At 44.6% G+C, this 16261-nt stretch overlaps 1 protein-coding gene across 1 annotated transcript in view; it reads left to right on the forward strand.

Annotated features, from left to right (window-relative positions):
- Nucleotides 1-16261, forward strand: part of LOC132418650 (NT-3 growth factor receptor-like) — a 53359-nt gene that overhangs the window by 20195 nt on the left and 16903 nt on the right. The window contains exon 5 of the mRNA XM_060002651.1: nucleotides 4591-4665. Within this exon, the coding sequence (XP_059858634.1) occupies nucleotides 4591-4665 (75 nt within the window). The remainder of the gene's footprint in view (nucleotides 1-4590; nucleotides 4666-16261) is intronic.

Here is a 16261-nt window from a genome sequence, read left to right on the forward strand (position 1 = left end):
TTGGGGATAGAGACAAGGCTGGTTAAAGCCCAGTCCTCCCTCCTTTTTGTCTCTTATTATATGCAACTTGATGGCCACTGCTCATTCCTGTGCATAACATGAGATAATGGATATTCAAGAGCTTTGTGAACTGTTGGCTTGGGTGCTGCTGATTTTATCACCACTGCCACCACCACCATTACCACCATCACCAGCAGTATAGTCTGCTTAGTAGATGATCATGTGCACTCTGGAAAAAAGTTCATCATCATCCCAAACTTGATTGGCAGTGGTTGTCAGTAGGCCATCTCTTCCACTCTGCCAATCACCATGACAACCTCTCTTCCACTGAGTCATGCTCTCCAGCCTCTGTAGCCAGGATGGAACTTTGAGTTGTGGCCCAGTTTGTTCTTGAAGTTGATCATTTTCTTACTCAATGGGTCAATCCCCAACTTCCTGATCTTTGTATTTATTTAGTTAGTCATGTCCTTGAGTCATTTGGGTACATGCATGTCCTGTAGCCCTCTACAGCATAAATTCCCTTAAAGGCAAAGGAACCCACTCCATTTTTATCACAGTGATGTTTCACACAAAAAGCGCTTAATAAAAGTGCTTAATTAAAAAATATATTACCCTATGCCAAGTGTTTGTGATGGGTAAGGAATAACGGCCATTATTCCTTAACGGTCCTATAATGGTCCCCACTTGCCAGGTACCAATAGTCAGTATGTGGGGATTCTGGGTAGGTATATCTGTAAAATGCAGTGGTGTCACCTAAGAAAAAGCCAACAGGATCTGACTCCCTACCAAAGGCCCAAACATCTGCTTATCAGTGAAAAGGCCTGAGAGAATGTCTCACAATAATTAAAACACCCATGAGACTGCAGTTAGCACCAGGAGGACAATTTATTAATGTGCACAGGGGACCAGATTATTGAAAGGCTGTGTGATCAAAGCATTCACTCCCAGTAAGCCAGCCTGTGTGGGGAGCCAGACCACATTGAGAAGGTTACATGAGGAAGAAGTCAGAGCAAGGGAGTCAGATGAATCAAATGGTCAGTGTCATCTAGCTAAGAAATTCTGATATATCCCTATTGATCTGATAGCAAGGACTTCTTGGCTTCCTAGTCTTCTGCTTAAATCCTCCTCTCTCCCCTTACTGAAGCCACCCAATTGGACTGTCCTCCTACATCCATTAACCTCTTTTGTTCCTAAGCCAGTTGTGAGAGCCCTTGATAAATGCCATGAAATTTGGGTAAGCGATCTACACTGGCAAACTCATGAAATCCTGGCTAGAAATCAACTTGGAGGTCATCTTGTTGAACCCACTTATTTGAGAGATGGAGACACTGAACTCCAGAGAAAGAGCAGGTGTTTCTCAAGCTCATGCATCTATTTGGTGGTAGAGTTAAAATAAGAACGTTGGTCTCCCATCTCACAGGTCCAATGCTTCTCTTTGGTCATCATCAAAGGACTTTGAGGTCAACCAGGCTATTGTTATTATTCCTACTTACAGACCAGTAAACCGAGGCTCAGAGAGATTAGTTGGTGTTCCTCAGATTGCACAAAAAAGTTGGGCAGGGCAGAGATGGTTTCCGTATTCTGATTCCTAAGTAAGGTTTTCTAAAGAATGTGAGGCCATTTGTGAATAGACATTTTAAATGGTCTAACAGTATAGTACTGTCTCCATAAAGTTAGGTAGAGTTTAAAGTTAGAAGTGGTAGAGTAATTTAAGGAACTATTATGCTTATGCCAGGAACTGTGTCAAATATGTATTTTTGTAATGCTATGAAATATTAGGCCAGATTCACCCTCTCCATATCAACAGATTCACACATCTGCATTCTTTCTCACTTCCCTCACACCTCACCATCTGTCACCTGCCCTGTTTCTAGCCCACCTCTTGCTGTGACTGTTTGTCTCACTCTATCTTGAAGTCTTTCTTTCTGTCTTCTATGATCTCTTTTACTTTAAAGAAAACTCTTCAGTTGACCTTTCTGCCACCTCCAACTTTCATTTGTCTCCTCAACTGCTCTAATAGGCTGTGTTCATCTTCTGTCTTAATTTTTAAGCTTCTGATCTTACCCCTTCCTTGACTCTGCATCTTGGGGTTCACTAATTATTTCACCACGGCCAAATTCAGACTTCTTTCCTCTAAAGAGTCTAATCCTTTTTTGAACTAACTGTTGAATGACATTATCAATAACTGCCCCATTCTTTCTCCCGCCCCTCCACTCCCCCACTGCTTAACATCCTTGTTCAATGCCTTAATGATGCTCTATGATCTACTCCCCTTTATAGCCATTCTTTACCTCTTCCACTGGTTTCTCTCCTTCCCATTGGAAGTTCTAGTGCCACCATTTTAGACATCTACTTTGGAAAGCTCACACACTCACATGGTTATAACCCTTTCTTGCTTTTGTGCAGAAGCTGTTTGAATTTACATTTTTAGCTTCTACCTCTTCTCTCTTTGATTGCTTAACCAGTAAGTCTCCCCTGGACAGTTCATTGGTGATTGAAACTTGTCTCGTTGGAGATACTACTCACCGTGGTGACCTCCTACTTCTCAAATAGCCACTCCTCAGCAGTCTGTTGGCATGAACAAAAACTCTTTTGGGAGGTTCCCGGAATAGGAGTCATTTTTGAACTTGTCTGTCCCCCATTTGTACCTAATTCTTCACCAAATCCTGTTACATCTTTCTTCATAGCACCTCAGCATCACTTGTTCTTTGAATGTTGGCAGGAACGATCCTAATTCACACCCTGATCAGACCAACACTTGGATCAGTGTGTGCACCTTCAGTCTCAGAGCCCTCCATCCCATACTTCTCAAACTTTTCATCATTCTGCCTGCTTGTTTAAAGGCTTGGGGAAATATAATTTCTCAAAAATATACATTCCTCACCCTGCACTCTGCCAGTCTCCTTCCTGTCCCCTCCCACAAGAAGCCCCCTGACACCTAGCCAGCCTGTCCCTCATTCCACAACGGCACTTGCTCATTCCCATTGTTTCATAAGGACTTCTGCATCAGTTTGCTAGGGCTGCCATAACAAAGTACCACAAAAGTCTGAGATCAAGATGTTGGCAGGGTTGGTTTCTTCTGAGGCCTCTCTCCCTGACTTATAGACGGCCGTCTTCTCCCTGTGTCATCACATCATCTTCCCTCTGTACATGTCTGGGTCCAAATGTCCTAGTCTTCTAGGCACCCAAGTCATATTGGATTAGGACCCACCCTGATGACCTCTTTTAACCTTAACTACCTCTTTAAAGACCCTTTCTATACATCTAGTCACATTCTGGGGTACTGGGGATTAATACATAAGAATTTGGTGGGAGGACAGAATTCAGCCCATAACGTCTTCTCTTCCCAACTTCCCATGTGCTCTTTTTCTCATATCCCCCTTTGTTTTTTCTCTCTGTCTGTTCCTCACTGCCATCAAAACCCAGTGATGCCCATTTCGTTGTCCTCACGGGATGGTCTCCTTGGCATCGCCCTATTGGTTTACACACACAGATGTATTGCTTCATGAATGTGCTTCTTTATTTTTTTTCTTTTTTTGCGGTACGTGGGCCTCTCACTGTTGCCGCCTCTTCCGTTGCGGAGCACAGGCTCCAGACGCGCAGGCTCAGCGGCCATGGCTCACGGGCCCAGCCTCTCCGCGGCATGTGGGATCTTCCCAGACCGGGGCACGAACCCACGTCCCCTGCATCGGCAGGCGGACTCTCAACCACTGCGCCACCAGGGAAGCCCTGAATGTGCTTCTTCTTTTTATTTTTTTTGATTCATTCCTGTGCTTCTCTGCCTCTGGTTTGACTGAGAGCAGGGACTGTGTCTCATCTTCTGTCCACAGCTCTTGATTTGGGAGGTGCTTGAAAAATGCTATTGCTAAGGTACCGTAAGTTCCTTCTCTAAGGCAGCCTGACACACACACCCTCCTCTGACTTCTCAAGAGGCTTTTTGAGGGGAAACGGTTTTTCCCAAGTGGTAACAGGGAAAATAAATGGTGATTCTGTTGACAGCAAGGAGGAAGAGGGCTGAGGCTCTATACAGATGACGTCCTGTTAGCTCACCTCCTTTCTAAATTGGAAAGGCAGGAAAGGGCATCTGGGAGAGAAACGCCTAAAAGTAGTGATAAATTCAGTGATTTTTTGCTGAAGACAAATATTTCCTCAGAAGTTTTGGAGAAGGTGCTATTTCTTGACCTAAAGGGATGAAAATTCTAGGTAAAAATCTACCTCTTTTCAGAGAGTCAGTTGGCTGGAAGGCTCATCTGGTCAGGAGTAGAACCCTTGGAGGGAAACCAGTTGGATCTTGGTGGCTCACAAAGGAAGAAGCTGGTTGTCGTGTACTAGGAGTGGTGTGATGGTGTATCTGCCTAGCCATGGACTCCTGAGTGAGGGCAGTTGGGATGAGTTGATGCAGTTAGCCTTTCTCTCTAGTAACATGGGAGAGGTGTTTGGAAGCTGTGGCCAAGAGAGACAGGCCATTCAGTTAAGGATATACCCACCTCCCTTCTCCTCCTTGCTTTCGTCCTTCCATGCTTCCTTCCTATGCCTTCATCCCTTTCTTCTCTCTTCCCCTGCCCCCCTCTCTCCCCCATTCACTGTCAGGAAGGGCTATGCCAGAAGGGCCCGCTCAGCGTGTCATGGCAGCGGCAGAGGCTAGAAGCATCGGCAGCTTCCACAGTGAGTCTGGATTTCGTTTCTGGGGTCAGGGGGCTGGGCAGTCCACACACAAACTGAGAGCCTGCAGACTTTGGAGAGGAACTTCCATGGGCTGGGGCTGCTCCCCACATCTCCTCCCCTGCCTCCCATCATGGGGACATCGTTTAACATTCATGGAAGTTTCCTGCCAAAGGCTTTGATGTGCTTCGGATGTCTCGTGGGCAAGAAGCATGGTGGTGGTGGTGGTGGCGGAGGGGCCGGGGCCATGTTCTGCTAAAATGAGGTGCACATCTGGGAGAGCCGCCGGAGTTCAAATGGCTGCCAGGGATTCTGTCCGGGCCTGCGCGTGTGGAGGCTGGAGGCTCTGCATGGACTGTGGTTTGGCTGCTTTCTTGCGTTTCAGGAAGGGTGCCTTGAGTTTTGAATACACATTGGATGCCTACACTCCCTAAGAGACTCCCTTTAAGGAACTAAGAGTACCACATAGACTTCAGGGTCTGAAAAACTGGAGGTCTCCCCGTTGACTTCAGGTGAAGCTTAGTCTAAGAAATTTGATGTTCAGGATAGCTATTACAGAGCTCCATGCCTGAGTCATATCCCTGAGTATTGAGGGGAAGGTTTTCCCCCTCCCCATTGTAATTTCTACAGTAGTTTCTGGAGTGGAGATGGACATACTGCAGCGTTAGTCAAAGTTCCATCTGTCTTGCCTTGATCATCAGACAGAAGTGGATCGCTTCCTTCCACTTTTTGCCTAGAGGCTGTTTCCTTCTGTTTGGGGAATGGTCCACTTGGGAAAATAGAAACACAAAATTTACCTACCCAACCTTAAAATCTCACACAGACTAGGAAATATGAGCCCTTCTTGCCATCTCGAGATGCTTTCCCACAGGCCAGATGCTGTTTCCAGACACTAACTGGGTGTGTTGTAGTTCATTTTTAAGAGAGAAGCCTCTGGTTTCTATTACATGACATTATCCTGATGTCAGTCTTCTGGGCAGGTGAACGGGGTTGCTTTTACAATTCCATTCATTTCTCTCATGATTTGGTTAAGGAGGTAAATTAAGCATAGCTTCCCAAGTTCTCTCAGGATCCCATTTTTATAGGTATCTCTTCTTGGCACTGTTACCAATAAAGGCATTAACGTTTAGGATTTTTCAATGCTAACAGCTGTGTAGAGCTTGAGTTTATCAGAACATGTTTGCCAGTCTTGTGAGAATTTTGAAAGCAGGACCATTATAAGAGATTAATCACTCTCATGCTTTTAAAACATCATATGCATTTCATTCACATCAAGGTAAAACTCTTGGTTTCAGGAGTTGATGGGCTTAATTAAAGTATCAAATTGGTCAAATTTATGAATTAAGTTCAAAAAATATTTATTATTAATCAACTATGTGTATTTGACAGGCTAAACTTGGATGTCTCAGAGAATGAAAAGAGAAGCTACTAATAATTAAATAGATACCACAGGCATAAACTGGGACCTTCCCTGAGAAATTGGGACATACAGTCACTCTCTTCATGTACTGTGAACTGTTCTAGGTGCTAAGGATACAACTGTGAATAAAACAGACAAAAATCTCTGACCTTAATAAGGAAGATAGAAAATAAAAATAAAGTAAAATATATTTCATGTTAGAGAATAACAGGTCCTTAGAAGAAAAATAAAGCAGAGGAGAGAAAAAGAAATGCTTGGTGATGGTAATGGTGGTGGTGGGGTGGTGGTAGTGGTGCTGGTGGTGGTGGTGGTGGTGGTGGTGGTGGTGGGTGTGTGTGTGTGTGTGTGTGTGTGTGTGTGTGTGTGTGTGTGTGCACATGTGTGTTTGCAGTTTTAGACGGGGAGGTCAAAGCAGTTGAGTCTCCTGAAGACTGCAGTGTATTTTAGTTTATTTAATTTAGCCAAGGAAGGCTTTAATGGCTTGGCTTAAATTTTTCTGAAACAAGTCAAATCTGGAAATTCTGAATCCAAAGCAAAAGAAACCTCAAAAACTTCAGAATGACCAAAAAAAATTGAGGAGACAGAATCAGGGGTGGCCATGGCATTGGAAGCATACCTTGTCTGTTTGATAGGTTTCATCTCCAACTAACCTCACTGAGAGGGTGTCAGAAAGTGAATGAGGCTGTGGCTTTATCCACTTGGGGAGCATCTTTGTAGAAAATCCCTCAATCTTTGACTTGCCCTGGCCATTCAGGATAGTTCGAGGCTTTTCTTCTTCCATCTGGTGTCCTTGGGGGCAGTAGGGGATGACAACTCACATTTATTGTGCACCTACACCTGTCAGGCACTTTGCTAGGGGCTCTGAGTATGTTTATTTAATTTACACTGTTCTCACGATGAATTTATCAAAGTCTTACTTTATGGATTAGAACACCGACATTTAAACATGGAACTAGAAAATTGTGCAGCCGGGATCTAAACCCAGGTGAAAGTATATCTGAAACCCTGCTTCTATCAGTTAGTCTCAGCATCCATCCATAGATACCAGTTGGCAGGAAGTAGTAGAAAGAAAAGAGAAGTAGGACTCGCTGGATTACCACAAGGTCCTGCGAACTGGCTGACGCGCATGGCTGGATGAGGAGTAGATGTATTGGGGTGATTGTACATGTCTTTGCTGACTGTGCATGACGTACAGCAACTTCTGCTGCTTCTCCTTATGTTGTTGTCCTTGGGAATGGGGATAGGCATGGACCATTCGGGGGGCATGAGAGCTCGTCTTCCCATTGGGGCATCCATCCTAGGCAGAGGTGGAGCTTGACTTCAGTGTGTCCTGGGTTCCTGGGTTTCGTGCACGTTGGAAGGAGGGCGGTGCATGGGTCTCTGTATAGATAATAGGGTTGGGGAGAATGCATGCAGACGTCTGAGACCAGACAAAGGTTTTTCAACAGGGGATTGAGTGAAGAGTTGAGTTTGAAGAGAATCCTAAGTTTCCTGCCTGCCTTTGTGAATGGAACCCACAGACTGACTTCATCCAGTCTTGGGACTGCTATTAACAAGAAGCAGGAAGTCTCTGGACCACATCTTCTAATGGTTACACTTAACGTTGATATAACTCTGTGACCTTGTGTCTATTTGTAATGTACATTTACATACTTCTCAGAAAAAAAATTAAGTAGAATCTTATTTTATGCATAAGGTGGGCTCTTGATAAAGTGGTGTGGTAAGCAAACCACCGTTTATGTGCACCAGAGAGAGCTGCTGTAGCAAAGTGAAGAATTATTTTGGGATCTCCAATAATCCTCTCCCGTTTTCCTTTTACTCTAAAGGAGGATCTTTCCACCTGCAATGCAGTTATTTCCTTGGACTTCTGTAACGTATTTATCCAGAGGTCTCAATCCACGTCAAGGCAATGTCTCTTAGTTTCACAATATGTGTCATATGGATAGAGAGAAGTTATTACTCTGTCATTTACTCAGGATTTTCTTTACCATCACAATGTCAGAATCACTTAAGAATATACTCCAGGCACTTGAATGTCCCTTACTGTGGTATTCCAGCTATTGGATGATGGCTGCCCCGTCAAATCCTGGTTCTTTTCTGCCTATAGCCTGTTATCTAGTTTCCCTCCATCACTTTGAAACTCATGAGCTAAGGAGAAAATCATCATTCATCTTCCTCCATAGGATACTCTTCCCTGACTTGTCTCCGAGTCCCCTCCCTGGCAAAAAGAGGCAAGAAAGCAAACTACATTTTCTTCTAAAATATGAACCCGTTTCAACATCAGTTGACTTCTCTCTTCTGTATCCATGTGCTCTGTGGTGTACCAATTTGGAACAGGAGTAAAGGTTAGAAATGTCTGCTTATCTTTTAAGCTGACAAGGATATTCCTTCTTTCACTGATTACATACTGCCCACCCTGCCAGTCACACATTAAATGTCTTAATTCTAGAAAGGACTTAGTTGCAGCTAGAAAGACAATGCTGGAGTCTTTGACCCAAGTCTGTGAGGGTACATGGTCATAAGTGAGTCCCAGTATGGGAACTCGCTTGGAGACCCAAGGCACACCCTTTACACCAGCATGCTGGGAACCCAAGGATGTATCTCCTCACCCCAATGAACCCAGTTTTTCTAATTAACCTGAAAACACATACCTGTCTCTTTGCACACCCAAGGCACAAAAGGAGAACTCAAGATGAGCTTTTTTCACCCCCTCTCTGCAGGTTAGTGTTTTTCAGCCATCACGGACGGAGGTTGTAGGGTGAATCAAGTTGTGGTGAAGTTGTCTATGAGCTAGAGAGTATTCTAAAACACACTAGGACTTTGACGGAGTCAAAAACCAACATCGTTGAACAGCGTTGAAATTGTGGGATATGATTTTTCACCTTTTTGTTGCTATTCCAAGTCTTGCAACGTAAGAGAGTGAAGACTGGCCTTTTGGGAGGGAGCCTAATACATTGTCCTGTGGGAGGTGCCTCTTAATTACGTGGCGTCTCATGTCCTTAAGTTCAGGGAAATTGGTTGTGTGTTCCCAGGGTCAATCCTTTGGGTTCTCACCTGGAGATTTATCCAGAGATAGGAGCTCTGCCCATTCAATGGTAATTAATCTTTGAACTCCTGGTTCTCTTGGCATTGCTCTCTGATGATCTGAAAATAGATGTCTCAGATCAGAGCAAACCCCCAGAAGAGCATGCTGAGAGTTGCCTGGTATGAGGTGGGGCCCAGGGCTTCACGTGAAAGGGCTCTGGGGAGCCAGAGGGCAGATGACAGAGAAAAGAAGGGAACCGTCTGCTTGTGCCATAATGCCGCTCATTAGCAAAGGTGCCCTAGCATTTTTGATGGGATTCTATACTCCTTGTTCTGGATCTTATCTTCAAAGTTGGTCAAGTCCATTTGCTTCCACAATTCTTTGGGGACAGATGACTTATGAGAAATCCATATGTCTGGAAGGATTGTGACAAGACCTCCTGTCTGGAGATGCTGGTGGAAATAACATAAGTTCCGCTATCTCTTTTGCCTGGGTCTGCTGGACTGGTCCCTACCTCTCTTGAGCATTAGCTAGTTCCTCTGATTTCTGCCACCTCCTCCCATGCTGGCATTTGTGGCTAACCCTAGTGGAAACTAGATGTCTGATGCGACCTGCAGCCAATCGCACTGGTTTTGGGCAGGTGCAGTCATACAAGGAAAGCTTTCAGTTCAGGTGCTGGTCTCAGAGCCACGTGTGTGATGCTTGGTGGTTGGTGAGACCCTGGCATGTGGGTACCAGCACGCAGAGCAGGAAAGAAGAAAAGTGCACTCGGGGTGAGAGAAGGTATATTGCACTTCCATCCTAGCTGGGCAAGCTGGTTTCTATCTGGGCCTCTGGCATCTCTCTGAGTCTTTCTTCTTAGGTTCATTTCTAGAAATCGACATTTTATTCCTAGAAATAAAGATGAACTTGAGAGTTGAATTTTCGACTGTTAGATCAAGATTCTTTTGGCTACAAGTGACAAAAAACTTAATCTATCTTAAGCAAAAAGGCAGTGTATTGTCCCAGTAATCACCAAATCCAGGTTTAGAACTTATTTCTGCAGTGGCTTAATTCTAAGACCCAAATAAGTCACCAGGCTTGACATGTGTTGCTAGCTCTCTCCCTCCTTCCTTCTCCTCTCTACTCAACCTGCCCATCATCCCTCCATCTCTCTGTGCCTTCCTCTTTCTCTGCCTGAAACTATGATCTTAGAGAAAGAGACATTAATGGGAAATAGATTTCCAAACAATCAAGGCTAATGAATTTTGAAAATTATGATGATACATGCTGCAGGAACTGAACAGATTATCTGGGACCTAGTTGATCACTAACAAAGACTTGTATTCATCAGGGAGTCCTTGCCATGGGGAGCCCAGCTGAAATAATCAGCCTCACTTCTACAGGAGTCAGGCCAGGCATCACGCAGAGAAAATCTGCAAAGCAAAGACCAAGGAAGCAAAGCCCGTGACTGACTGCTTTTTCCAGTCCGTCTACGAGGAGGAACATATGATGTTTTCCAGTGTCATTTTTATGAGCATTCTCTGGGCCGATGTTGGCTTCCATCTTCCTTCATTGAATCTGCAGAGTTAGATATTTCTGAAGGAAAATCCTCTTTAGCTTTTATGGGTGTTTTTACAGAAATCAAATTCTGGGATTTCTATCATACTTCCCCAAATCTGCCACCTCCAGCCCATCAATTTATAGGCTTGAAAACTTTTTTTACAAGTGAGTCTCCCTTCAACTTGAAAATGCGTAAGACCTCTGACTTGGGGGTGCAAAAGAACATTGGTTTTGGAATCAGAATAATTTAGGTGTGAGGCTTGGATCTTTCACTCTTCAGCCTTTTGGACTCACATAAGTTGCTTAACCTTTTCCTCCCTTTCCTTCCCTTCCTTCCTTCATGCAATGCTTTTGATAATAATAATTTCCAGAGCCAAGGCATATTGAGAGGAGTGGATGAAGCAGTGCATTTTGTCTTATTTATCACAGATCCTGGCCCAGTATAAACACTCAGTAAGTTTTTGTTCTGTATCCCTGTTCACTGGGACAAGCCTTCCACCTCTGCCCCAACCTTGAAATAATGAAAGAATCTCTTTCTACCTCTGTTGCAGTGGAGACCAGAGGTTTAAATAAATTAAGATGAGGGCACTATGCTTGAGGATTGCCTACCCCAGACTTAGCCTCGCTCTACCTCCTGGGGACTCACTAAGTGACCCTGAGTAAGATGTTTCATCCCAGTTTCATTAGAGACAAGAAGCCCACTTGCCCTTATCCTCCTTCTGCGCTTTTGGAAACATGAATGTGTACAATAGAGTAGGAATGCCTTTGAAAAAAACCATCCAACTGTGATTACTGGCTTAGCATTTAAGACTTTCTCCTGGGTTCATCCTCGGAGCAGTCTTCCCCCTCCTTTTGACCTTGAGGGAGAAGCCAAGAGGTAGGGCTTGTTTATAAAGGGAGAAGGGGCAGCCCACAGCTGCAGGCCTCAGATGATAGCTTGGGATGCCAGATGCTGTGTGGAGGGAAAGCTCCTCCAGCCCTTTCATCTGAGATTACCCTTGGCTCACACCCTTCACTGCAAAAAGGCACCCTGGGATCCAGTTGTAGAGTAGTGGGCTGTGTGGAACTAGTGGGTCTCAGAACTCTAACCTTCTCCCAGGGCTGGGAGGGGCATCCAGAGGTCATCTAGTCTTTGCTTCACCGAATCACCATGTTTTGGAACTAGATGACCTAAAAGTCAACTAGCCCAATTCTCTTCTCTCACCCTAACAATTTTATAAATGAGGACCCAGGGGCCCAGGGATGAGCCAGGTGGTGTGATGTAAACCTAAGGCAGGGCCCTGGAGCTCCCAAGTTCTGGCCCATTGCTCTTCTTGTCTTTCTTGGAACACACACACACACACACAAACTCTGGAAAGCCAGGCTGCTGAGGCTGCTGTTGTTGGGAAGGACCTTGAGATGAGCTTTTGTTCAGTGCTCCTGGTATATTGATGAAGATAAGAAAATTTTGCTTTGGACAATCTCATGCCGATTTCACATGGAGAAGAAGTGTAGCAATCCTCTGGTCCAATTCTTTCCTTATTGCAGATGTGAACATTAAGATCGAAAGGAAGCACAGGGTGCCAAAGCCGCAGGGCGACACCCTGGTGGAACTAGGGTAAGAACTCAGTTGACCTGAGTCTCAATCCAGTGTTCTTTCCACTGGGTTCCACGGCTTCCCTTGGTGTCAGATCTTCCTTCCTGCTGCCTTCCTCCCAAGATGCTGGAGGCCACCCATCACTGGAAGGGGGGTGGCTAGGTTAACTAATACTCTTTCCTGGAATTTCGTAGGGGAAGGGCTAACTAAGAACCTGTGATGCATAAAAATAGTAGTGGTATTAACAAGTTGATTAATCACTTGGCAGTTCGAAGAGTGATTCAGCTGCTATCACCTAACCGCAGGCTTCCCTGAGAACTTAATCCTGTTATTTTTTCTAAGTTGAATCCCCACCTTTACATGAGGATGGAGAATGTTATCCACTGGTTCATGTTTGTGGTCCTGCCAGAGATCCAGCCAGTGATCTGTGAGCTCTGTCCTGTCAGGCACCAAGTGTCCTGCCTTTAGAATTGAAGGGTCTCGTTTCGTGACTCCGAGAAGAATCCCTCTTTCTGTTGGGTGAAGAGGAGCATTCAATTCTCCAGAAAGGTTTGAGTGTGAAAAGTTGTGTATTGTTCACCTTCTTGCCCTAGTTGGAGCTGCTCCAGCAACTAGTCTGTGGAGGGATTGCAAGTTTAACTCCAGCTCAGGGAAGCTAGATAAGGCAGCCTCTAGCCTAAGGAGGAGGTGCATGTTTTTTATGTCAGGTCCCATGATGCTCTTCCAAATTCCCTTTGCCTGGGACGTAGCCATTGATGGTAGGCTTCTGCTGTGATATGTATTGTTTACTGAAGTAATTAAAATATGCAAAGTGTTCCCTGTCCCCCATTTTGTGCTTCTTCCCCAGCCACTTCTGGCATTTTTTGTTGGCAGTTAATAAAACAAAAAGGTGGGCCCAAAGGCCCAAGTCTCCCTCAGGTTAGAATGATTAATTTGGAGAGGTTTAGAAGTAGCAGGTTTTACCTCTAGCTACAGCCGTGCCTTTCTGGCTGATGTGTTCTGCCTGCACTAAGCACTGTAACTGAGGGATGGCAAATGCTTCACTAAGAGCACAGGGCAAGTGGAGGGAGGCGGGAGAAAGGAGGCAAGGGTTTGTTTGCTTCTTATGGCAGCACAAAACCAAAAAAGACTTCTCTTTCCGGGAAGCCCAACACTGAACGCGCCATACCCAAGGACACCTGAGATTTAGTTCCTAATCCGGCCTCAATCTTTACCATCACCAAATACCCCCGTCTGCCTGCCCCCACAGAAGTTCAAAACCTATCCCCCTATGTTATCTAAATCCTCGATGTGGAGAACGCTTCTTGCAAATATGTGCTAAGATAGCAATGCTACCAGCACACCCATAGTGCTAATGGGGACCGTTGTGTTGACACTTGCCATGTGCTGGATACTGTGCCAAATGCTTTACGTGGATTATTTTATTTAATCCTCATGGTCATTTTAGGAAGTAAATACCAGTTGATGTTTAACATATGGAGAAACCGAGGCTCAGAGAGGTTAAGTGATTTCTGGAGGTTACATGGCTATGAATTTGCGGCCTTGTGTCTAACGCTGTATCACGATGTTATACTGCCTTTGCTGTGCGATCTGCTTAAGGGTGGGCCACCTTCTGTTCCCATTCTGGGGACCAGTTTCTGCACCCAGCAGCTTTTTTAATGGGAGATTTTATGCTTTTTCAACAGCATTGAGTAGAGCGTGCAGGGTGCAAAGATTGTTAGAGGCTTTAGGTCTTACCTTCCACTGACCCAGAAACAGCAACCTGCCTTTTCCAACCTCTGGCCCAGAGAGATGAGAGATGTGTGAGCCACATGCATCATGACCCGAGGGTTCTCACAGTGAGGGAAATGGGAAGACCGCAGCTGGCCAAACCTCTTTTAGAGACAGTTCAGAAGCAGCCCCTCATGATGGCAGGTGTCAGACCAGCACAGAAATCCCTGTCATTGTAGGAGATAATACTAGACATCAGTACTTTCAACGGTAGTCTCGTGCTACTGGCTAGGCTTTATAAACATTCTCTAATTAGTCCTCACACATTCTGTCTGAGATAAAGATCAATAGCACCAAACAGAGGCTGTTTTAAGCTGTCTGTTTCTGGGACAGCTGATTTGGGACCCTCGCAATGGAAGGGCAAGAAGGTGTTCCCACAACCCAGGCACTGGGTCTGCATAACAGACATTATAAATGACGGGTCAAGTGTGCCAGGCTGTTGGAATCTTGAAATTAGAGGGAAAAAAAGCCTTCAGTTAAGAAGGCCACATAGTCTAGCGTCTCATTCAAAGCTTAAGAGGTGGGACTCAGCCTGAGCTTATTTACAGATAAGGCCTCATTGGCTTTCAAGGGAGGCTATTCCAGTGATTATTAGAAAAGCTCTTTCTCTCTTGGAGCCATTGGTGCACATCTGCTGTCTGGTCACCCCTGCTCCTGGATGGAAAGCCCAGGCTTATAAGATGATATCATAAAACTAGAATCGTGATTAAAAATTCAATGCTGTCGTCTTAAGGCTGGTGGGATATTCATTCAATAGGAAGTATTATTGCTATTGTTATTAATGTCTCTGAGAAGATGGCTGGAGGAGACAATTATAATTCGGTTTGCTTTTGGAGGAAAAAGATCCCATCTTAGTCTTTGCTTTTTAAAATTCAAATTATCTTGTTCTTCCTTTTTTCCCCTGAGGCCTCTCTCATAGGCTGTGCAGCCACTAACTGGCCCCGTCTTGTCTTCCCTGAGATTCACATTAGGTGCACTTCCTAAGTGTCTAAACCCTGCTTTGGTAAACAGCCAAATATTCCAAGGATCCGGGTCTGGTGGCCACACTGCTCCTGGAAGCTTCTTTTAGCCATTCCCAGTGTTTGTAGGTCGAATTGTCTTGAACCCACAAAACCCCTAATGAGAGAGATTTGGAGTGTGGCAGTGGATTGACTTTTAGCTTGGCCTCTATCCACCATGGACTTGCTGACATTCCATTCTTGAGCTGGTTTCCTTATCCATAAATCAAGAATGGTGTCTCTTTGTTGTAAGGGTCACTGAGCAGAATGTCCAAGTCCCTGGAAAAATTGAGAGGTGCTATTCATTCATTAAACATAGACATTGAGAAAGTAGCATCTTTCAAGAAAGATTTTGATCCGAAGTCACATGCATGAGCATGTGTATTGAAAACCCACCATGTCTCTGTTCTAGTTAATATCTCATTTAGTGTCTGTACACGTTCTGTGTAGCTGCATTATTGTCCCCATTTTATACCCTAGAAAGCTGAGTCTTCAGAGGTCAAATACATCCCCTAGGGTTGCTTAGCTAGTAAAGGGTATTGGCCAAGTTATAAATTATCCTTTTTGCTCTGTTGGATCTTCTGTTTCTTCATCCTATACACACATTTTCAATAGCAGTTGTTATATTTTTCAGATTTGGGGAGGCATCTAAATATTTAGCAAAGCCATTCTTGCTTGAAAGGGATTATCTTATTTTTGCTAAATAAATCTGAATCTAAACCAAAACGTATCAGTGTCTGAGCTGTACAGGGTAAATTAAAAATCTAGATTGATCACAAAGAGGCTTTATCCTCCTGCCTTCCTTTACCTATTGATGTTTAGCAAGCACTTGGGGTCTGAATGGATCAGTCTGGATCCAGTGTGATCCATGGATCTGAGCTGAGCTGATATCTCCAGCTTTGTTCAGCAAGTTGGGCCCTTTTAACAACATCCCTCAAGTTTGCTTCCATGAGAAGATATGAGTGCAGCCAGGAGGCTCCACGGCTGGGCATTTGGAAAAGAAAACCAGAGCCAAGTCATTTTTCAGCCCACATCTTTGAACTTGCAATGTAGGCTCTATAAAAATATACATTGTTTGGGGCAGTAAAGGACAATGAGCTCTCAGAATGAGTGCCAGCATTTAGACAGGATTTAGAAAGAGGAAAACAAAAGGGGAAGTTATAAAAGGTATGTGTCCTGGGGCTTCCATCTGAGAACTTGCTCCCGGCAGATGCAGCTCTAGGTAAAGAGAGTTGGGCAGAATCACAATGGGCCTCTTTATCCTCTAG

Source organism: Delphinus delphis, chromosome 2 (genome assembly GCF_949987515.2).
Source record: "Delphinus delphis chromosome 2, mDelDel1.2, whole genome shotgun sequence".
In the NCBI taxonomy this organism is placed as follows: domain Eukaryota; kingdom Metazoa; phylum Chordata; class Mammalia; order Artiodactyla; family Delphinidae; genus Delphinus; species Delphinus delphis.